The sequence below is a fragment of the Condylura cristata genome, unplaced genomic scaffold (assembly GCF_000260355.1).
Source record: "Condylura cristata isolate star-nosed mole 26May11 unplaced genomic scaffold, ConCri1.0 scaffold00014, whole genome shotgun sequence".
Taxonomy (NCBI): Eukaryota; Metazoa; Chordata; class Mammalia; order Eulipotyphla; family Talpidae; genus Condylura; species Condylura cristata.
In genome coordinates this window covers 7,974,499-7,999,303 of record NW_004567115.1, presented here as the reverse complement: position 1 = coordinate 7,999,303, position 24,805 = coordinate 7,974,499, and the positions used below count along the sequence as shown (strand labels likewise).

The 24,805-nt window shown below is 43.0% G+C and overlaps 1 protein-coding gene across 1 annotated transcript; it reads left to right on the top strand.

Annotated features, from left to right (window-relative positions):
* Positions 1–396: 396 nt before the first annotated feature.
* Positions 397–24,805, top strand: TRIM42 (tripartite motif containing 42). Its single transcript, XM_004682157.1, has 5 exons — positions 397–937; positions 3,821–4,521; positions 10,267–11,084; positions 14,590–14,814; positions 24,541–24,805. Exons 1-5 carry the CDS (start codon positions 597–599, stop codon positions 24,625–24,627), a joined length of 2,172 nt encoding a protein of 723 aa, XP_004682214.1. The 5' UTR covers positions 397–596; the 3' UTR covers positions 24,628–24,805.

Genomic DNA, 24,805 nt, shown 5'->3' with positions numbered 1-24,805 from the left:
ACTGCTATTATTTGTAAACACTGTCCCTTGTTATTCAATAAAGAGTTCAAATGCAAAGAAAGCCCAAAGAGAGGAAAATCACATTTGTCTACTTTTCCAATTAATCACAACCAAGCCTCTCAGTCTACGAATACACAGCTTGAAGTCAACATGCCCAATTGCAGGCAAAGTAAGCAGCAAGGAGAAATAGCTTCTGAAATGCACCCTGTAATCCAAAAGTGACATGTGACAGCTAGACTCCCAGGCTGCTCATTGCAGGAACATTCTGGAGCCATGTGGAATCATGGCGTGTCCATCGGCAAACCTCCACCACCCCCAGATCTCACCTTGCCTCCTCTCCAGCGTGGTGAGATATGATGGGGAGAGAGGGATTGTGACATAGCAGGTGGCCTCATGCTGATAGATGTTAAATGCCAAGGCATGAGCTTCCTAGTAGGGACGCCGGCTGTGAAGGCCCGGTAACAGCCACCCTTTTGCAACCTCCACACTGACGGCCTCACCAAGAGGGGGAGGGTCCCTCGGCAGGACTGACAGCAGGATTTTGGTAGAGGAGGGGTCCACCGTCCCAGCGGGCAGGTGGCAATCATGTAGGCGCCATGGAGACTGCTATGTGTGTTTGCTCTCCATGTTGTACATGGCAGAGATGCTGTCCCCGGCTATGTTCCTGTCTGTGCTGCAAGTTCCTCTTCACCTCGGAGCGGAACTGCACCTGCTTCCCCTGCCCGTACAAGGATGAGCGGAACTGCCAATGCTGCCACTGTACCTGCTCTGAGAACCCCAACTGCCATTGGTGCTGCTGCTCCTGGGCCAATGACCCCAACTGTAAGTGCTGCTGTACCACCAGCAGCAACCTCAAGTGCTACTACTACGAGAGCCGCTGCTGCCGCAATGCCACCATCAGCTTCCACAAGGGTCGCCTCAAGAGCATTCGTACCTCGTAAGTCTGGGGACCCACTGCCGGCCACATTGGCTAGGGAAAAGTGGGAGCCTCCTATCATAGGGGAGCCCAGTGCCTCACCCCAAGTCCATTTCTCTACCTGCAAAGAAGTCAGCTAGTTTTCAGCAATTAAGCATGCCCTCAACAGCCCCTATCCACTTGCAGAGCCGAGTTCCAAATCCAAGCTCTACAGTCTGTGTGAATAAGTGCAGGCTCTCCTGAACTCAGCTCCCCCCACCCTGCACCTGTACTAAGGAGGGATACAGTTAATACTGCAAGCTTATGCTACTTGCCAGGTACTCCATGCACAACCCCATCAAACCCTCTCCCAAGCTCATTTACCCATGACAAAGCTGAGTCTATGAGAAGTGAGGTTGTCCAGGATCAGCTAGTAAGGTGAGTCACATTCAAACCCAGAGTCTGTGTTCTTAACTTGCAAATGCTGTATCGCAAAGTGGAGACTATACCACTTCCATGATTTGGTGGGTGTAAGGATTAAGCTATGAGCTTAGTAACTTGTCATGGATCTAAACATGATTTTTCTCTTTCTTCTCTGATCTCTGGATATTTGCAACATTTTTTGGAAAAGTACTAAGTTCCACAGATCACTTGGACCTCTGTCTTACAGAGGTGGCATTTGGGGCCTCAAGTACTCATTTGGGGCATTAACCCTCTACGCTGGACACAGCAGACTGCTCTTTCTTTTATGTCATGCAGGAGGGGAATACTGAGGAGTAGGGGCAGACGTCACGGGATGGGAGGGGTCGACTTACATCATCACTGTGGATTGGTAGGATTCAGATAGGCAAAAGAGTGACAAGGCTGGAAAACAATTCTGTGAGCAAGAGTTTTTAAGAACTCCGGGCAAGATAAAATTCTTCTTAATTGAACACTTAGTGGATGCTTAATAAATGTTACTTCTCCAGCCTTGGATTGCTTCTGGTGTTTGCATGGAGAGTGCACGGGTCCTGAATGCAGGCCCAGAAATTCTGAGATGTGGAAAGAAATATGCACACTTCTAAATCCTCTTGACTGCTTTCATTTTCTGTGTACCAGCCAGGGAGAGTCAGGGAAAGGATGGCAATAGCACCTCCAGGTGACTCCTTCATGTCCCAGGAGGAAACTTCATATACGGAGAGGGAACTAGTGTTTTAAGAACACTGATTGAGACCCACCCATCTGGAGATCGCCATTCAAATCCCTATGGGATGAGCTTATCAAATATCTTAATATCCATAAGGGGGCGCTCTGCCGCTGCAGGGCAGCTCCATTCCAGTAAATTTGTGCAACATCATCGACTATCTTAGCTGAGACACAGGCCCCTAGCCAAGGGAGTGGGGAAGGAGACACAGACATATAAGGACTGCAAGAAGCAGAAGAGAACACAGCCACAATGTCAAGGACGATACCCAAACACCACTGCTATGAACAGAGAAGAGCTAGGAACAGACAGAGCATATATATCTGTTCACACTTCCATGCCCACAGCTAACTTATTTTCAGAAATTGCTTTTCCCCTGATTGTAGCTTAACATATACACTTGAATTTCACAAGGGTGCATTTACTTCATATTTCTAACAATTAAATATATACAATCAACCTTCAGTTGTAGCTTAACATAGGCACTTGAATTTCACAAGGGTGCTCTTATTTCATATTTCTGACTATTAAATATATACAATCAACCTTCAATGTTAGACTAATGAAGAGTCAGCACACATATGGACAAAATATGTATCTTACATGGACTTAATCTCTGCTTTCCCCCATCGTAGATATTAGCTGGTGAGTAGCAGGGAGGGATCACAGTGACCCCTTTATTGAGTACTTACTAAGGACCAAGAGTTAAGCACTTTTCAAAAGTTCTCACATAGACTTTGTAAAATTCTTTTGAAAAAAGTAGTTTTATAAGCTCTAAGTTACAGATGAAGAAAAGGGAATGTGGATGACTGAGAAACTCTTGTCAAAGGTGAAACTCTAAAGTGGTGAATTCCACCACATGTAACTCACTGTTACAGAGCCTGTTAATCTAGTGATCAGACACATGGGTCCTGATATCCTGGGAAGGATATTTCACCCATCCTCTTCTGTGGCCCATCCTACTCACAACAATGTCAATACTCTGCAGGCAAAACTCACCAGGAACAGCCTGCATGCAATCAGATTTGTCTCAATGAGAATACACAAAAGCAAATGTCTCCGAAAAAGGCATCAATAAAATACTATAGGAGTCATGCTCATGTTAGGACATGAGAGTAAGTCTCTCACTAGGTATCTTACTGAATCCTGTCTAGAAAGTGGGAAGAACTAACACTTTAATAGGTGAAAAGGCAACAACCACTCCCAATAACCACGATAAGGGGTGTGTCTTGCCATTGTTGTGATTGGGACAATGTTGTTGCTGTTGTCTGAATCCAAAGGCTATGAAGTGGCCTTGTCTCTGCTTTGCTCTATCACGGTCCCCCAGAAGACCTTGTCTGCTGTTGGTGTTCTATGCTATGACCGTGGGCCTGTAGAACGTGGAGGGCTAGCCTCTGGTACAAGGCCAGTGTTTCTCTTGCTAAAGAATAATAAGCCGTTGCAGAACCTTGGTCCAGGCCTTGCAGGTGTTACGTTCAATTTTAATCCTCTCAAGAATCTCTATAATGTCTCCTAATTGTATAATGAGGGAATAGGCCGGGAGAGGTAACGTAACTTACAGAAAGTTACCCAACTACGTATGGTGAAGGCAGGTTTAGAATTAGCACCCAGGTAGCCTGGCACTGAGCCCACACTCCTCACCATCACACTGGACACTCTGTCAGAGGAAGTTCTTCAGGCAGAGAAAGGACGGGCGCTCCCGAACCTGCCTCCTAAACCCGGGTGCCGGCTTCCCCTTTCAGATCCAAGATGGCGCTGCGCATCGGAAGCAGCGAAACCCAGGTGGAAGACTTGAAGGGCATGATGTCAACCGATGGCAACCTAGTGCGCCATCTCTCGTGCCCGATGTGCAACCGGCTGCGCCTGCACTCCTTCATGCTGCCCTGCCACCACAGCCTGTGCGAGAAGTGCCTGCGCCAGCTGCAGAAACGCGCCGAGGTCACGGAGAACTTCTTCATCCTCATCTGCCCGGTGTGTGACCGCTCGCACTGCATGCCTTACAGTCAGAAGATGCACCTGCCAGAGAACTACCTGCGCGGGCGACTCACCAAGCGCTACATGCAGCAACATGGCTACCTCAAGTGGCGCTTCGACCGCTCCACGGGGCCGGTCCTCTGCCAGGTGTGCCGCCACCATCGCATCGCCTACAAGCGCTGCATCACCTGCCGCCTCAACCTGTGCAATGATTGCCTGAAGACCTTCCACTCGGATGTGGCCATGCAGGATCACGTCTTTGTGGACACCAGCACGGAGGACCAAGATGAGAAGATCTGCATCCACCACCCGTCCAGCCGCATCATTGAGTACTGTCGCTGCGACAACGAGTTGCTTTGCACCTTCTGCAAAACGGCTTTCCACAATGGCCACAACACAGTCACCCTCATCGATGCCTGCTCCGAGAGAGCCGCAGCGCTGTTCAGTGCCATAGCCAAGTACAAAGCAGGTCCTGGGGCTCCCTCGATTCCCTCCTGAATAACGCCCCCCTCGGGAACTGAGGGGGGGCCGGCATGGGGCTGTTTAGTGAGGGCCAGACCTCTACCCAGAGAAGCAACCAGAGCCCTGGGAAGCACCGCGTGCGGCCGCAAAACCAGCGGCAGCTACCAGCAGCCACTTAAGCTCCCTGTCCTTGTTTTCCTCATCTGTAAAATATGGCTGCCAGCAGTCATGCCTCCTGGGTGATTGTGAGAATTAAATGAGTTACCCAGCACATCATCAGTGCATGAAGGCTCTCGAGTCCTGGTAATCTCAGGACCTTAGCCTCATTTGCCCTTTTGCATAGGGAAGAGTTTGACCCTGTAGTATCCTGAAATTCTTGAGCCTTCCTAAGGCATTTTGTCACTAAAGCTGGCTATTTTCAGTGTTTTCCCAATGGGCAGAGCCCAGTGATGGAGATGTGCATTAATCCTCTTCCACCCCTAACTCCCCTCAAGCCACCTTCTTGGTCTCCGTATCTCTGGTGACCTCATGTCCACTTAGAATCGAGACTGTTTTTGAAGCATTCGGACTGCCCTGGGCATGAATTACAATTTGTCTTGCAAGCAACCCAGGCCAGGTAGGTTCACTGTCGGTTCAGGCAGCTTAAAAGAGAATCTTGAAGCCCTCGGCACCAACCCCACAGGTTTTCTAACAGTACGCAGGGGAGAGCGCCAGCAGGGAGACAGAAACTGGGGCCCCCTGTGAATCCTCACGCGGTCCTCTGGGCTTCCTCTCTCAGCCTGGCTCTTCCTCTCCTAGCTACTCTCTGCCTCTGTATCGCTGCAGCCATCTCTGGGTGACGCTGCCTTTATCACCGCAGTCTCCAGGCCCAGGTGTGCCTACCTATGCATGTCCACACCATACCCCAGGTGTTCACTGTCAGGCACATGTGCCCTGTGCCAGATGCCCTTTGCATTCAAGGTCACAGGTAATAGCCACAGAGGCCAGCAGCGTAAAAACCTGACAGTCACTTACCCTACAGATTTACATGGGGTCACTGGTTAGGAATTGTTCTCTGCATCCCCACCAGATTCTTATCCTGGGCTATCCACTTCCACTGTTGGTAGGTGCTCAAGCACTAGTTTTTTTGAGTGTATCTTTGTGGGGGTAGCAGGTGTCTTGGGTATCTCAGCCTGGGCTTCAAGGAGTAGCCCCTTCTGTGGGGGAGAGCAGGTGTTCTACCCCAAAGGACTATAGTTATAGCCTAAAACTCAAGCTAGTCCTCTTGCCCTACCCCCACCTCTATAGCTCTCCCGCATGCACCCTTCTTCCCAGGTGCCTGCTTATGCACTCCCTTGTCCCATGCGGTGAGCCGTCTTAGGAGCCCAATGTCGGTGTGTGCCGAGCTGAGCCAGTAGTTACAGGGGGCTCTGCACAGCAGCTGATCTGCCCCCTTGTGCATTGTTCTGCCCAATTGTCAATGTAAACAAAGCCCACCTGCAGTCTTCCCTCCTCCTCTCCATTGGGCTAATGCTCTTTTTTTTTTTTTAAGATTTATTTATTCATACAGAACTGGGGTACAGGCCAGAGGTGTGGGGCGGTGAGAGGCTTCACCAGAGACAGAGTGGGGAACAGAACAGGCAGATCTATGAAGTACACTGCTGAGGGGAGCAGCGGGCGAGTCGGGAGAGGTCTGCTGTGCCATGTGGGTCACCTCCAGGGCAGGCGGGGATCGAACTCATGCGGAAGTGGCTTAAGCTTCTTAGTGCTGTGCTTTAACCCGCTGTGCCACCAGGGAGGGCCCAAGCCAATGCTCTTATTGTGGGATGTGATCATCACTTTTTCCTGTAGAGAGGCTGACTTTCTTTTCCAGCAGTGTCATTGTAATTAAAGGTGCAAAAGCGCCACCATCTTCAGGCCATCTTGCTGGATGCTTTGAATATCTACCTCGTTAAAGGTCTTCTTTCCCCAGGCCACTTACAAGAACTGTGTCTAATCTTCTCCATATTGTCCAGTGCTTCTAGGATAAGCATTCAAAATTTCTTCATGGATAAGATAAGGGACATGTCAAGAAGTAATTGGCATAAACTGCTAGAGAATAGCAGAGCCAGACCCTTGTTAATTCTACATTTATTTGCAGCCTACTCTGTGCTAAACAATGACCAGATACAGGAGCAGCAGCAACCCCCTACCACCACCACCTGTAGTGTCTGTCTTACAAAGACACCTACACTCAAGTGAATGAGTGGACCCACTCAACCGTTTGCCAGGTATATCAGGGTTCACTGTAAACACACTGACCATAAAGGCAGGCAGCTCTTCCCTGAGCTTCTCATAACAGTCTCATTGGATATGGAGGTGGGTCAAAGACATCCTTGGCTAATTCTAGCACCTAGGACTTCTCACCAGCAGTAATGTTTGGGAAATGACTTAATTGCTCTATTACCCCATACCTGGAAACATTGTCAGCTGATGTTTATTCAGTTTTGTTATGCTCTCAGGGAAGCTTCTATGTAAAGAAACCTTTCAGAAGCCACACTGCCAAGCACATGGGAAGACTTGTTGGTTCCTAGAAGCTTCCCTTAAGGTGGAACTCAGTGCCTGGGCGAGGCTGCATTCTCTAAGACCTCAGAACAGGGAAGGGGCTGCTGCCCCGAGCCTGCTTTGAGACCCAGGCAAACTTGGGAAGCCTAGGTCTTTAACGTAGTGAAAACTCAGGGTAGTTTTCCTAAAGTCCAAGGCACCTAAGTGTCAGTTAATAAAATCTGACCTGGAGTGAGGGAAGGTTAGTACTGACCTTCTGTTGGGAATGAGGCAAGGACCATCTTCCTGGTATATTCATTCAAATAGAGCTAAAGAATTTAACTCATCCTTCTTGTAAAAGGAATTTAAAAATTTTTTTTAACCACCAATCAAGTTTGCTCTTAAAGACCCATCACTTTCTGGGGAGATACCCTAATTCTGCATTTTCAGTAGATCCCCAGAGCATTCAAAAGCCAGTCATCTGAGAACAATAGGCCCTCTTGGGTGGACTGATTGAAGTTCATGATGGCGCCTCCTGGCTTGACATCAAAACCATCTTGGAAGGACTGCCCACAACTGATGCCCATGCCCTATCTGTCATGGTGCAAACAAAGCAACAGGCATTTTTCAAAAGCTCTCCTGTGGTCTTAATATGGTGTCAAATTTGAGAACTACCAGATTAAGGGAACGCAGACGTTTAGCTCTCTCCTACTAAAAGTATGTTTCAAGATCCGGTAGTTGTATCAACAGGAGTTTGTTAGTCACATAGAGACTCAGGCTGCACACTAGACCAATTGCATGGGAGTCTACTTTTTTACAAGACACCCCAACCCCAAAGATTCCCTAGGTTAGATTCAAAACTTATCTATAAACTGCCTAACTCAATTCATTCAGCAGGCGAAGCCAAGAGAAGGGTTTTGCTTTAATTCCCCAAGTGTTTCTGAAGCTCACAGAGGTTTAAGAACTATAACTGGAATAGTTCAGAATATAAGCTTTGAAATGCAACAAACAGAATTAGGTAAAGATCCCAGTTTATCCCACTTACTTGCTGTGTTGCATGAGACAATCTCTTAACCTCTCTGAGCCTCAGTTTCTTCATCTAAATGGGAACGATATCTCTCTCACAGGAAGTTATATGTAATATATGTGCACCATATGACAGTGATTCATAGTATATGTAAAAAATGACAATATATGCATGTGATTCTTAGATTCCGAGGCACCTAAATGTCAGGTAGTGGAGCATCGTAAGTTCAATAGACAGTAACTAGTTTTAAGTATATTGCCTGATGAAAAACTGACTTGACTTTGCTTTAAGACCAGCTCTTGCAAATATCTGTAAGTGATCAGGTGGTGGCAATTCTGGTCTCCAGTTTCTTTTCTTTTGTTTTTTTAAAGATTTATTTAAAAAATATGCAATCAGAACTGGGGTATAAGCCAGAGGTGCAGGGGCAGTGAGAGGATTCACCAGAGATAGAGCGGGGAGTAGGACAGGCAGATTGACAAAGTACACTACTGAGGGGAGCAGCGGGAGGGTAGGAGAGGTCTGCCACGCCATGTGGGTCACCTCTGGGGCTGGGATCGAACTCGCACTGAAGGTGCTGCTGCTCGTTTGTAGTGCTGTGTCCTAACTTGATGCAACACCAGGCAGGGCCCTCTTTTCTTTTGACACTAAATCTACCCAGGAATTTTTATCCAACTTCTCAGAGCTTTGTGCTATACAAGCTCAATTAATCCTAATGCAGTAAGGAATTTCCTATCCAAATACATTTGACAGTGAGTAACTACTGAAAAGTCAAAGAAATGAATGCACGAAGTGGAGTTTCAGCTGCCCTAAGTCTTGCTTATGGAGGAATTCTTGCTTATGGGCTTGCTCTGGAGGAATCAAGAAGCATCTCTCAGCAGATCGAAACCTGATAGTTTCCACCCCTTTTCTGCATCAGCTCCTTTTCTGGACTAGTGTGGAGAAGGAGGTGAGCAGGAGAGATGGGAACTTCAGAAAGTAGGCTAGAGAGTGACACAGCTGACATTCTCCCCAAAGGTGTTAAAAAAAAAAAAAAGGCACCTTTGGAGCCTCTTGACACACACTCAAATGGCCTCATGACAGCAGTGGTCCCTTAGGCCCGATCCTCATGGGCCGACAGAACTCTGGGGTTTTCTTCCTCAAACCCCATCATTCTCATAGTGCTCACCACTCTCAGGGGCCCAGCTCACTGTGGACCCAGGACCATGTGAACACTCAAGTGATCACCCCACTCCTGAATAAACTTTGGTGAGAATTACATCTCATCATTCCATTGTAGAGCCCTCTTTTCACAGGGAGGACCTTACCTTTAGAACAGGCCACAAACTGCTGATATATGTTCAAATCACTGCCTAATGCCTAAAGTCAAAAAAAGGAGTTCATTTCACAGAAAGCAATGTGGCATGTGCTGATTCTTTCCCACCATCCTCTGCACTGCAGTATTGGTAGATTTACGAGTACCTTGAGCATTGGTGCCCTGACATGTTCATATCAATAGTCCTACTTCTTAAAAGACATATGACATGGAACAGTTGTCCAGTAAATGTTTGTTAAATGAACTGCATGAACTTAAAATCCAAATACCATGTGGAGACTCTAGGACAAATTGGGTTCTCCTTGCAGTGAAAGAAGTGAGGAAAAGGCAGGAGGAATAGGCCAGCTGGACCAGAGAGATATGAAGTCCCCAGGAGAGAAAAGGGGCATGTGAAGAACAGTTACATTGAAGGAAACTGCTAATTTCCTGATGTTGTCTAGGGCTAGGTTTCCAGTGAGTGAGAAAAGGCAGTAAGTCAAGTATCATCAGTAATGTAGTTTTCTCTCCTCCCTCTGCAAAAGTTTAGCCTTTACCCAGAAAACTAACCACTTTATGAAATCACCTCTTCTCAAGTCGAACTTACTGATAAGTGAAGTCCACCAAAACCTAGTATCTATAGTGGCTTTGAACTTCCAACTTGAGGCTCAAGGCCACAGAGAGAAATATACAAGGGAAGGATAGGTGTGATAACTGAGGAAAGTACTGGAGAAGGAGAAAGAGGGTATACTGAGGGAAGTCAAATTTATTTCATAAACCTTTGAGCAGGTTCAGTCAGTTATACATACTTCTTCCTTCTTCACCCACTTCCTTGGAGCCCAAGATAATCTGCTCTAGTTTGCTACCGATTTTGACATCTGGTGGGGGGGGGCACAGGAAAATTTGACTGACAACTAATCTGGTTTTTTTCGCAGTCCGATATGAAATTGATAATGACCTAATGGAATTCAACATTCTAAAAAACAGCTTCAAAGCTGACAAAGAAGCTAAGAGAAAAGAGATCCGAAATGGCTTTCTCAAGCTGCGTGGCATTCTTCAGGAGAAAGAGAAATCCATCATGGAACAGATAGAGAATCTGGAAGTGTCTAGGCAGAAGGAGATTGAAAAATACGTGAATATCACAAGCCTGAAAGTGAATGAAATGGATGGCTTGATCTCCTACTCGAAGGAAGCCCTGAAGGAGACGGGCCAAGTGGCCTTCCTGCAGTCTGCCAAGATCCTGGTGGACCAGATCGAGGACGGCATCCAGACCACCTTCAGGCCTGACCCACATCTCAGGCTGCACTCCTCGCACTGCATGCCCTTGGATTTTGCTGAGCTCTCCAGTGCCATCCATGAGCTCTTCCCCACAGGACCCAAGAAGGTAAGCTCCTCAGCAGAAACTCTGCCTGCCCCGTACCCCATGCACTCAGAAATGATGATTGCCAGGAAGGTCACCTTCAGCACCCACAGCTTCGACAACCAGCAGATATATCAGCGGAGCTCCTCCTTGTTGTCCTTCACCACCATCGGTGAGAAGGCCAAGGGTGCCGAAGGCTGTGCACGAGCCCAGTCAGCCGCCCCTGCCAAGCCCACAGAGGGCCTCTACACCTACTGGAGTGCAACCACCGAAAACCAGCCTGTGCAGAACACCAGCAGCTTCCACAACTGGTACTCATTCAGTGATGGCTCCGTGAAAACCCCAGGCCCAATAGTTATCTACCAGACTCTGGTGTATCCTCGAGCTGCCAAGGTGAGAAGGCTCTGTCTGGGCCCTGTGGGGGAAGTTGGGAGCGTGCAGGGCATGAGGTAGAGCAGGGCATGTTACACTTACCCCTTCACCTCTAGGTCTGCTCACAAAATCCTCCTCTGCACCCTTTCTGGACTGCCTACTCAAAGGGGATATTTTTCCTGAGATCTTAGGTAACCTGAGATTGTTGTAAACCAAATATATTATCTCCTAGTCAAAAATAGATTCGAAAGCCCCAACCCCACTTCAAAGGCAGTTTCTTGATTGAAAGAGAACCCCAAGTAATTTGAAGGCATTACTTGGTGAGTACTATTTCCCAAAGGAAACCTGGGCTAGAGAGAACATGGGAAATTGAAGTTAGAAATGTAGACTCCATTATAGCCAGCTACGGCTACTTTAAATCACCATTTCTCGTAAAGAAAGAGCCCTCCAAAATTTGCAAAGATTGGAAGGATAATCCCTAGTGGATACCAATCCTTATCTCCCAAAATTCAGCTTGTGGGGGGGCGGTCTCAGGGGAGAGCTCTTGCAGACATCAGAGGTGGCATCTCCTGGATCCAGGGGACAAAACTCCTCCTCAGCCTTCTGATCTAACATGGACGAATGACCTTGCCCTTAGCATTCCTTTCAAATACAGCCTAGTCTAAATTGAATTCTTTATAAAATACTTTATTAAGACCCTCCCTGGTGGCGCAGTGGGTTAAAGCACAGCACAAAGAAGCTTACGCCACTTCCGCATGAGTTCGATCCCCTCCTGCCCTTGAGGTGATCCACATGGCGTGGCAGACCTCTCCTGGCCTGCCCGCTGCTCCCCTCAGCAGTGTAGTTTGTCGATCTGCCTGTTCTGCTCCCCACTCTGTCTGGTGAATCTTCTCACCCTCCGCATCTCTGGCCTGTACCCTAGTTCTGTACAAATAAATAAAATAAATCTTAAAAAGAAATACTTTATTAAAGTTCAGGGAGGAAAAATAGTAACATGAACGTAAATATTCTATTAGAGAGCATATTTTGTTTTTTGAGGTGGCATCTCCCAGGCCAGCCCATGGCCTGTTTTCAGGAGGTAGCACCCACCTTTTGCCCCCATGGTATGAGAACACTTCCAAAGGCTCTTAGCATCCTTAAAGTATAAGCCAGTGGTTCCCAAACATAAATATGCAAGTGGAGATCTTATTAAAAGGCAGGTTCTGTTGCAATGGATCTGTGGCCTGAGAATCTCCTTCTCTAACTTATGGAGGGTGCAACTGATGGTGTTTGCAGATCACACTTTAGTACCAAGGGTCTGAAACAAAATGAAACCAGCCACTCAGTAAGCTTTAATTTTTCACTTTCTTGAGGTATCATAATCTATGTTTTGGAGTCTGTCATTGATAAGAAGAATGACCTTTTGTTGCAAAATTTAAACACTGCCTCCCATGGGCTGTCCCCTGCCCTTCACAAAAGAGACACCCACAACTGAACAACTGGTCCTGTTTTTCCACGTGATACTAGATCAGCACAGCCTACACCTAGTGACATATGCTCAGTGGTGGCCTGGTGTCACCTGCAAGTCTCTCAGGAAGCTGAGATCTTGTTCTGGAAAGGAAGGACTGGTGATGTCTGCTCTCACCTGAGCATGAAGAACAGTCATCTCAGGCACCTGTTTATTGTCCCTGGAAGAGCTCAAGAAAAGGGATTCCATAGAATAATCTAATCAAGTCATTGGTTCTCAAGAGAGCAAACCTAAACCTACTGACAGTGTATTTGGTGTAGATATGCTATTGATCTTTATTTTAGATCTTGGAGTGGAAATCACTCACACAGAAGATGGAATCTGCGTTGATATCTCGCTCAAATGACGGTGGATTACTGGTCCCCCTTAGGCTTTTCACAGAGAAAAGCCTAGTCTTAATAACTTAAGCATATGTATCTTAAAAATCCTAAGAGTTTTGAATGAAAATTCAATTTTACTTCTAGAAATCCCTCCCAAGGAAATGAGAAAATTTTGAATGCAGATTCATGCCCCAAAGTGTTCTTGCACTATTATTTATTAAAGTATTAAATTAGAAACAACTTAAATGTTCAACTACAGAAGGATTAAATCATTTATGGGGCAGTTATTAAAATGATGCTTTACTAAATTTTTAATGATAATAGAGAAATATATAAAATATAGCAAAAAAAAGAAAGAAATCAAAGCAATATAATCCAAATTATTTGTATTTGTGTGTTTGTATGTATTCCAAAATTGGAAAGAAATAATAATGAATTATTAACTGAATTGTGGGATTATGAATGTTTATTTTCTTATACTTTTCTATACTTTCTAATGAATTTATTTTAATAACTAGAAAAAATAAACTAATTTTTATTAATATAAATGCATAAAGTTTTAAAAGTATAAATATATAATAAGCTACAAATCAATTATATGAATTAATAAAAATATTTAATGTTATAAGAACAATTATAAATTAATATTATCAATGAAAATATTGAAATTATTAAAATTTAAATAAAGCATGCAACATCTATAAAAATACAATTATTATAAAAAATTTACATGCCAGACACAATCAGCTGATTGAAACTTGTTAACATTTCTCTTGCCAAGTTGATATTTTATGTTTCAAGTGTGAATATATGTTCTCCATTATTTGTTTTTTCTTAAAGATTTATTTTATTTGTTTGTGCACACCAGAGTTGGGGTACAAGCCAGAGGTGCAGGGGCTGCTGATTAGCAGAGTATTCACCAGAGACAAAGTGGGGAACAGAACAGACAGATCAACTGAAATACCACTACTGAGGGGAGCAGTGGGTGAGACAGGAGAGGTCTGCTGTGCCATGTGGGTCACCTCCCTGGCTGGGGATTGAACTCGTGCTGCAGTGGCTGCAGATGACTTCTTAGAACTGAGACTTAATCCCTTGAATCACCAGGGAGGCCCAGTTCTCTATTTGGATAAATCCTTTCACCTCTTTCAGACTCTTTTTCCTTGTGCATGAGCTAAAGCATCCATGTAGTCTATATGCGTGTTGATGCTCAGTAACGCATCAGAAACTTGTATCATGTTATGAGGCAATGTTACTTCATTACTTTTTTTTTTAAGTAAAAGGTAAATAAAATAAAAGGTTGGAATTTGCTAAATGTAAGCTTTCTGAGCCTCAACTATAAAATAGGATAAAATCTCCCTTCCAGGGTTTGTGATAACTAACCGAGTCAGATAATGCCTGACATGGAAACGGGTACATAATAGGTGTTCAGTAAAATGGTAGACTTTGGCTTGTGGTATCATGTAGACAAATGATCACCTCCATGTTGATAGGCAGTAACAACTCAGAGAACAGACTTGTGTTCTTGTAATGCATCACAAACCTCTCTTCAGACCTCAAGACTTCCATGGTTCCAATTAAAATTCATCAGCAGCTAAAGGGCATGAAGTCACTTCAACCTACAGATCATCAATGGTGCGAAACTGTACAGAAAGAGGCTGGGTGGGAAAGAAGGTGCCCACCCATGTGTTTTGTTCAATAGGTTTACTGGACATGCCCAACAGAAGATGTGGACTCTTTTGAGATGGAATTCTATGAACTCATTACTTCCCCACCTAACAACGTGCGGACAGAGCTCTGTGGACAAATTCGGGATATAATGCAGCAGAATCTGGAGCTACACAACCTGACCCCCAACACGGAGTATCTTTTTAAAGTTAGAGCCATCAATGACAACGGTCCTGGGCAATGGAGTGACATCTGCAAGGTACTGTGCAGATTATTTTTCAGACCAATCTTCTTTGTATACTAAGATCACAGATCCCACTCTGTGACTGCCCCCTCTAATCACAAAAATCTTGTTAACTTGGGTCACAAAGAGGGCTCACAGACTCAGCAAACTGCAAAGAAGACCTGAGATTTTTTGTTACTTTAGTTTGATTCAAAAGAACATTTGTGCCAGGCATTGTGTTAGAAGGTAGAGATTCAGAGGCAAGTAAGACCTGATCCGGCCCTTCAAGAATCTCAGGATCCATTAAATAAATAATTATGGTGAGAGAAGGAAAAAAAGTGTGACATGCCTATCACTTGTTGATTCCAAGTGAGAATAGTGTGCCAGATTTAACAAAGTCAAAGACAGAATGCAGACAAATCATTTTTTTCTTGTTTGTCCCTTGCAATATTTCAGATATACCTATACTAAAAAATTGTTAGTTGTTGCTTGTCAAGGAATAACCATTGACTAGTGAGCATGGACTTCAAAAAAAGAAGATGCAAAATTATTCTTATCTTCTTTGCAAAGCAAGACTGATTTTTCTTCATATCCCATATTTTTTAGTATAATTTTAGTAAGATTCAAAAAAAGGGGCAGAAAAATACCAAGACCCAAGACTGCATAGAGCTAACTTACTCTACACTCAGGACAGTGTTCTATGGATTCAGAGTAGGATCTTAATCCAGGGTCCTTTAGGGGTAAAGAAAATTAAGTCCATTCATTTTAACTTTTGAAAAGGAGAATTTATGGTTCAAAGATCAAATTCATGAGACCACATCCAGCCTACCCATTTGATACCCAAGAGTGGAGTGGAGAGTCTCTCTCTCTCCCCACCATTTTCAACTCATTCTTAGTTTCTCCTCTGCTACATCCTGCCGTGAGGATCTTCATGGCCATAGCATTGTGGGGCCAGTCTACTCTGACCAGCCCTGCCCCCTTCGTCTCTGATGAAATGTTTGCAGAAGACAACCTGATTGGTTGCTGCCTCTAGGGATAAAGGGAAGCAAGTAGTGGGTAGGGCACAATTATGAGACTGACATTGGTCTGTGTGACAATGGTGAGCCTCCTGGGTGGGGACTCCTAGTCCATCCTGAGGGCCAGTTTCAGGATGGAGCTCTGTGGTGGAACACCCTACCAGCTCCCACAGAGGCCAGACACCCTCCTCTGGGAAGTAAGTGAGATGAAGTCAGTGGACTGGTGGCGCCTGTCAACCTCAGCCCATTGCCTGTCAGTCAGTTGCGCCCCATCCTTCCTGCCAGCACCTGTCTCTCCACAGCTTGGAACTAACTCACAGGTGCTCCCCCAAATGTTAGTGTGTTATTTTGATATGGATTCTTTTCCTGCACTAATTTCTTCTTCCTCCTCATTTTCTAGGATTCTTCAAAACTGTCTTGCCCGTGTAGGGCCCTCAGTACTGTCACTGATTTTTTTTTTAATATATTTTCAGTGTCATTTTAAAATATGAGGAACAGGGACACGGTAGAGAGACTAAAGAATGTGACCTTTCCCGGGTAGCAGTTTTATCATCCTTCTTCAACTCTGAACTCCTTAAAAACAAAATGCATGCGGAGTTCATCTTTGTTTCTCCTGCAGTGCTTGCTTACTACAGCACTATGTATGTAGCAGGTCTTAACGATTATTGAATGAATACATGAGTGACAATGTGACCAAACAAATGAATATATGAATGAATGTCTAAATTAAGGAATGAGGATATAAATTGATAAATAACATTAATAATTGCAAAGTACCATGAGAGGCCTAAAAGCTGTTAAGTGTTTTATACAATCAGTCAGGAAATAACATTCCCCCTGAAATTGTGTTTCTACGATTAATTTGCATTCCAATATAAGAAGCGAACCCATTCCAGTTTCTTTGCTTTTTAACACCATTTCTAAATGAGCAGAGCACTAATTAATGAGGTTTTCTGGAAGCTTCATTTTTATCTGACTGGCAGAGCTACAATATAGATTTTTCCTTCAGAAGTAATTCTTCCTCTCTCTTTGTGATTATATTAGCATTCCAGGGGAAACACTGGTTTCCTTAACATTTGTCATGATTTGCATAAGTAAAGGCTTCAATGGCGAATGAAAATAAGATGGTGTGTTTGAATGACATTTATAAAGCTTCATAAAAGTAATGACTTCAGCTCCTTCCTATAAAATCTAAATATTTTTTCCTTTGGCATCAGTTCTATGTAGGTATTCCTGAAAGATTTCATTTAAAATGCTGTAATGAGGCAGCAGAATCATTTCTTAGCCAAAATGCAATATTTCCACCGTATGTACCTTTGTAAAGAAAGTGAAATAACAGCTTTTATATTTGATTTTCATATTTTGTAGCTTGTTGAATTTTAAGGGATTTTATTTGGAGTATAATACATGAAGCATGAAAATTAACTTTAAGACTTTCTAAAGGCCCCATTTATTGAAAGTTGACTATGTTAGACACCGCATAGCATCATCCCAGTCACTCAGAAAGTGGCAGCTCCTGCCCCAACATACAGATGAGGATATTGAGGCTCAGAGAATATGTCTGGCCTCGTACCAGTCAAAGGAGTTGAGTGGGAACCCACCCAGGGTGGGCACTCTGTTCTCTGCACCATAATCAGATGCTGTCAGGTCTGGGCAGGGTGGGTTCAGCCCTGGGGAGCTTGGAGGAAAATTGCCTAAGTAAACAGTAGTGAGAGCAGAACTTCTACTTCTTTATTTTTGAGAGTTAAGATTATGCATTGAAAGAGCACTGGACTTGGGACCTGGACTCTCATCCCCGTACACTCCGTGAGAATAGGCACTGTGTTCGCCCACTGACCCCTCTTGCTCCATGGTCCTCAGCGAAGAGTCTTGAACATCAAAGACTTCAATATATTTGAAGGAATGGAGTATCCTTTGGCCTCAGTTTCTCCTCCTCTTCTTCTTCTAGTTCTCAATGTGCCTGCTGACTGACAACCCCAATTCTGAAAATAATCTTATTTTGACTGTCTTCGACTTCATCTTGTCTTCCCAACATTTTATCTGTCCATTGGTCCCTTACTACATGTGTAACGTTATTAGCTATCCAAGCAATGCAGACTTATTTATTGTCATTTAGCTTTGGAAATAGGAAATCCAAAATGAATTTCACTGGGTGAAAGCTAAGTGTCAGCAGGGCAGTTTTCCTTCTGATGGATCCAGGAAAAAGTTCATTTCCTTGCCTTTTTCAGCTTTTACCTGCATTCCGCACCCATGACCTCTTCTTCCATTTTCAAAGCTAGCATCATTAGGTTGAGTCATGCTCACGCTGTTATCTCTCTGGTTCTCTTCTGCCTCCCTCTTCCACTTTGAAGAACTATTATGATGATAGCAAACTCACCTGATGATTTAGAGTACTCTGCCAACTTTAAAGCCAGTTCCCTAGCAACCTTAACCCCCCTTTGCTATCTAACATAACGTAACGTAACGTAACGTAACGTAACGTAACGTAACATAACATAACATAACATAACATAACATAACATGAGTAACATAACAAACTTAACATAAAACATAACATAACATCACATCTTCCAGGATTAGAATTTGGTGACTCTGAGAACAGTAGAGCATTATTTTTATTCTGCCTATTACAGTTTATAAACTGGGTGTCCCAAATTATATCATATCTAGAGGTAAACTTCAGACTCAATATTAGGTATAAATTGGTGCGATTCTCGATCTTTTCCTTTCACTACTAAGGAAAGGTGCTTCTCCCTGTCTCCACCTATCTTCTCAAATTCTTTTGCAGTGTGTAATGGAGCTCACTACATATGACTCATGGGTATTCAGTCCTCCATGGAACCACAAGTTTCCACCATGCTGCTGATTCTGTGTTCATCTGAAACTCCAGACACAACATGGGGTTGCCTAGAGTTCCTGGACACCTTACAAATTTGTTTTTCTGAAATCACCCTTCTCTCCTCTAGACTCTCTTAGGCTGACATGCACCTTCAGAGGCTGGTGATGGAGGTCAATTTGAGTTACCATCACTATTCACACTCAGAATAGCCATCTCAAACCTACCCCTTACAGGTGTTCCCCCATATCCAGAAGTAGAGTGAGTAATTCCAATTTGGTAAGATTGGTAAGCTCTGGGTATCTGGGATGCCATTACCATTAATTAATCTGAAAAGGGTTTTGACTATACCCAGATCCAAAAAATAACCTACCAAATTACACTTAATAGTAATGTTCGGCTTTTGAATAATGGGGAAAATTTCTTCTCACAGTGGCTTCATGCCCTGAAATGAAATCAAAATTGTTTGCATTCTGTAACTCCTTAGGATTTATTCAAGAGGCTCCATGATGCTTCATGCAAACAGAACTTATTGACACCTCCTCCCTACCTGCCCTGAAGCCAGGCTTGAAGTCTGAAGTGAGCATAATTTAGGCTCAAACTGATCCTATTATTTTAACCTCATATATAGAGAGCTAAATTTATCATATGCCTCATCTCATACTCCATTATCATCACTGATCTACAGGATGTCTTTTTCTTGCTTATATATTTCCTATTCTTCTCTAGATTTCCATTCTACTATGTTTTATATGTATCTTGTTATTTCTTACATAATGTGTATTGTTTGAGATTGTTCTTAACTTACACAAATAGTACCGTCACATATCTTACTTTATGTCTTACCTTTTTTCCCTTGAAAGGCACCTTTAGAAAATGGACCAGGGGAGAAAATAATAATAATAATGAACAACTATATACCAGAGAGATTTTACGGGAGTGGGATCAAAAATGGAGGAGGGGGAGGAGAGTGCATGGGACTGTGGTGATGGCACACAGGTGATTTGGTGATGGGAAGCCCATGGGGATTACAACTGAGATGAAAAAAGGCACAAAATTATGTAAAAATAAACTATTATATTAATTTTAAAAAAGAAAAGCATTCAATATTAGTAAAAAATGTAAAAATAAACTATTATATAATAAAAAAAAAGAAAATGAACAGTACCCCAGAATTACTGTAATTTTTATGATCAACCCAAGCTTTCATGCATATTAAGTCCCTTACTCGTTGTGCTGCCTCATCCTTCATAACGTACACTTGTCCACATGTTAGCATCTACTCAGTTGCGACTCAACCCAGGTGACCTCCAACAATGCTCCAGGGCCTGGCATCATGACACCTCGCGAGCAGGGTGGTGGTGATGGGAAAACTTCCCTGGCATTCTTGATTCATTTTGAAGGGCTGCTACAACAAAATACCACCAACTGGTTTGGGCAGGGTTGGGGGGGGGGGGTAGTGGCATTGAACAATAGAATTTTATTTTCTCACAGTTCTAGAAGCTCAAAGTCCAAGATCAAGGTGTTGGCAGGTCTAGTTTCTTCAGAGATCTCTCTCCTTGACTTGTAGATGGCTACTATTTCTCTTGTCTCTGTATGCTCTCACCTCTAGCATATCTACATGTCCAAATGTCCTCTTCTTATTTGGACACCATTGAGATGGCATTAGGGCGGACCCTCAAGATCTCATTTTAATGGCATCACTCTTCCAAGCCTTATCCCCAAATACACATTGTATTTGGTACTGGGGGAATTCAACATATGAATTCTGGGAAAAAACAATTCAGCCCTTAACAGATATATAACATAAATGAAATTGCTGGATCTGGAAGTCTGCAAATGATGTGACTGCAGGCACACTTCCATAGGAATGAATAAGAGTCCTTGTATTTTAAGCCCCACTACACTGGATACAGTTCAGCTTCCTAATACTTTGCTAGCCCACTAGATATAAAGTGCTTATCTCTATTGTTTTTAATTTCATTTCAGATGCTTGTTAGTTTTCAGGATTTCCCCTTCTGTAAATAGTCTGATAATGGCTTTTCCCACTTTTTCTGTTGCATTTTCCTTTTCAAAGTGATTTGCAGGATGTCTTTATATATTCTAGATAATGGTTTTAGACTGCTAATAGCCTTTCCACTCTGATTTTAAGTTATTTGTTCATAGAGTGCTTCGTGACACTAAAGAAATCTTCAATTTGATGTTATCGAAGTCATCAATTATTTTTTCCTTATGATTTGACTTTTTGAAGTTGTGCTTAAGAAGTCCTTCTGTAGGCTTAGTGCACAAAAGTAATCTTCCACATTTTCCTTTATTAATATTATAGCTTCTGCTTTCAAAGTTGAATCTTACTCCATCTAGAGCTTGCTCTCGTCTGTAGTTCTGGAGAGCAATGGACTTTTTCTGCCATCAAGTAAACCACTTCTCCAAATAACATTTTATCAAACCATGTCTTTTCTCCACTAGTATACAACAAAGGTGACACTTTGCTCTTGCATTAAGCAGTCATATATGTAAGGGTGCATCTCCCAGTTCTCGACTATACTCCAGTGGTCTTTCTGTTTATTCATATAGCCACACCACACCAGTTTTACTTTTTTATAAACTCAGCTTTGTGCTGTGCTGTTTCTTGACAAACTGCCAAGGTTAGTTTTCCATTACCTTCTTTCCTTTTTAAGGTTACTTAGTAATCTTAGAGATGTGTATTGTTTTCTGTGTTTTTGTTTTTGTGTTTGGCATAGAGGAACTAAGGTGTAACCCAAAAGGGCAGGGAGGTGAGAGGACTCACCAGAGACAGTATTGGGAGCAGAACAGACTGATTAACTGAAATACACTATTAAGGAGCGCAGCAGGTGAGATAGGAGAAGTCTGCTGCACCATGTGAATTAGCTCATGGCCGGGTGGGGATCAGACTCAAGTTCTTCAGGCTTACTTTTGAACTTAACCCCTAGGCCACCAGGAAGAACCCAGAAATGTATTCCTTCATATAAATTTTAGAGTAAATAAATTGAACTAAAAATAAATCCAGATAGAATTTCACTAGGAAGGAATTGACTCTCTAAATCAATTTGGAGATATTTGATCCTTTTGTAATAAGTCTGAACATTTATTCATGTCATCCACTGTGTGCTTTACTAGGGCTTTTACCTCCTTCCCATAGAGGTTCCTAGTACCTGTAACAAGGAGTTTATAGACTTTGTTGATGTGATGAGTGTTTTCTGTTTGATTTTATTTTTTAGTGTGTTGCTGGTTTAGAACAAGAACTACCAGTTGTTTGAGGTTAATCTTGATTTCAACAATCTTGATTAGCTCCTTTATTTTTCTGAGAGCCTGCTATTTCTAATTATGCTCTAGAAATAATAATAGTTTATCTCTTTTCTTATAGTCCTCAAACCTGTTTTCTCATTTTTCTTTCCATGAGTCCTACAGAAAACAGTTGTCACAATACTTTATATCCTTGTCTTATTCCTGATCTTAACATTTCTCCACTGAGTTATGATGATTTTGATTTCATTTTTTGTAATGTGGGATGTGTATTACATTAAGGAAATTTCCTTCTGAATTTTTGAGAGCTTATGCAACCTTGTGATTTTTTTTTGAGATAATATGTTTTTTTTTTCCATTTGACATTAGTGAAGTGAATTATGCTGATATTTTCATCCTAAACTTGGATTCATGGAAAAAATTTTATGAGATCATCATGTATTTTTTAATACACTTGATTTTAGTTAACCCATATTTTATTTTGTTTCATTATAGCTATGGCCATCAGTGAACTAGACCCATAATGTTTACTTATACTGTTTTTATCGTGTTATGAAATCATATTTCATTACTCTAATAAAATGAACTGGAAAGTCTTTATCCTTATCCTATTTTCTAGAACAGACTAAAAGTGGGAGCATTCATTTGGAAAACCAACTGAACCTATGGCATTTTGAGCAGGAATGGATGCCAGCTATCATTACAATTTCTTTAGTATCTCAATTTCTGTTGTCTGTTTTTCTGCCCCATAAGGCAACGTTCGGGACATCCCCAGACCCTTAAACTTGCATGCTTTAAATGGGATCTGCATCCACTGTGTAAAAACAAAACATATTCTTAGTACCTAAGACCATCAATAGGAAAAAAAAAAACTTGAGTAGAATTGGTGTGCAATAGAGAGAAAAGAAGAAAAGAGCCAAATTTACCTATCCCCTCATGGGCAAATGCCTAGCCAAACAGGGTTGGCACTGAGGCCTGAAAGCTTGCCACAGTCTAAGGAACCTTCTGGCAGGAAACCATGTAAAAGAGGCAGAGAGAGCCCGCAAATCTAGAAGGAAAGGGGAAATTAAAGGACAAGTAAAGATAAAGGCTGCCATTATCAGCCTCCCCCTGGTCTCTCGTTCACATCTCTTCCAACTGTCCCCTTCTGTGTACCCCAAGTCCCTGAAGCAAGTCCAAGATCAAGAAGCAAATATTGCACCTTCACATTTCTCTCTCTCCACATGCCTCCTTCAAGTTTGCTCTCCAAATCTTCTCTCCCAAGTCCTTCTTTGCTTCCCCTTACTGCTCAGCTCCATCCTTCTTCGGGTGGGGCAGAGAACATGGAAACTCCCCTTTTTAGATTACATCATTTCATTTCCCTTGTCCATAGACACACCTTACTTCCTACACACCTTACATGTCACAACAGTCTTTCTCTTTGGAGATCCTGATAAAACATTCAGTAATGATATCCTTATTTGATCTGTGTCAACTGCTAGTCCCTCACATTTTTTACCCCTTTTTCATGAACACACAGTAGCTCTGTCTGTATCTCTTACACTACTAATATTATTTTTATCCAGCATTATACCTAGGTGTTATCTCCATTTTATCCAGCAATAGGTAACTAATGCCATGTATATAAAGTGAGCTTTACTTCACATGAAATTTATTTCTCTAAAATGGAAAGTAAATTTTATAGAGAGAGCATAATAGTAATAAGTGTTGAATTTTTTGCTCTTTCAATACATACATTAAAAGTTTAACCCTTTGTATATAAAGACTTTGTACCTTATGCAAACTTTGTTCTTCACATTCCAAGCCACACACACCCCCGTCGCCTTCCATGGATCTTGATTCAACTAGAGTCCATTGGGCCAGCTCTTGGTTCCAGACTCCAACCTCACCCTTGAATTGCCTCTTTAGTAAATGTGAATTGGGAAGGAATTGGAATTCTATTAGACCAGACAGATGGAGAAACCTACCCATTTCAAAGTAAGACATGGAGATCCACATTGAGGCTGAGCTGGTGAGACTTCTAGGATGGCCTTGCTACCCAATGCAATCTGCCTTTTCTAGAAAGTACTGACCATTCATTATGAACAAAGATAGAATGAAACATCAAAGGAAATGACTGGCAGATTCACAATTTATGGTTTTACTCGTCTGTCATCTACTTTCCTAACAACCTTCTTAGCACAACCAATGTTGAGACAACAGAAATGAAAGGCCTTCATTCCTCCACACCCTAGTCAAGATGCTCACAGTTGGGTAAGAAAGTCAAACATAGTCACTAAAATTTACAATGATAAAATCTGTGACAGAAGCAATTTTCAGGGGCGAGGGGAGGGAAGACCCGGGACAACTCTATGGTGAAGCTCATCTGGGGTCATAACTCCAACATAGTCATCAGCACCTGATCACATGAGCTGACTAAAAGGGGGTGTGAAATCCCAATCCCATCACATGAGACTTTAGGAAAGCTACCTGGCCCTTCTGAGCCTCAGTTTCTTCATCTATAAAATGGGATGGGTAGCACCTGCCTCAGGTGTTGTTTTCTAGGAGGAGATAATGAGGTAATGTATATGGTGTCTGGCATGCAGCAGGCTCCTGGGAGCTGCTGTTTCCACAGCTGGTGTCACGGCTCTCTGCTTCTGATTGTAGGTGGTGACACCAGATGGGCGTGGCAAGGCCCGAGCCAAGTGGGGCTTGCTGAAGAATATCCAGTCTGCCCTCCAGAAGCGCTTCTGAGCATCCCCGCGAGCAGGCAGCAGCCTCAGAGATGCACCTCAGAATAGACATATATGTACACATTATGTATATGTATATTTTTCACCATATTCTTCAACGAGTTTGTAGCTGATGTTTGTAGCACCTCTGAGCTATTCCAGCAGGAATCTTCCAAGAACTAATAAAAGGAAATGCCTGA

Excerpts from the sequence above, each read along its gene's own strand:
- TRIM42 (XM_004682157.1), top strand. The coding sequence starts at position 597 with ATGGAGACTGCTATGTGTGTTTGCTCTCCATGTTGTACATGGCAGAGA. Across the intron at positions 4,522-10,266 it reads CATAGCCAAGTACAAAGCAG|TCCGATATGAAATTGATAAT; the intron begins GTCCTGGGGCTC and ends TTTTTTTCGCAG. Across the intron at positions 14,815-24,540 it reads AATGGAGTGACATCTGCAAG|GTGGTGACACCAGATGGGCG; the intron begins GTACTGTGCAGA and ends TTCTGATTGTAG.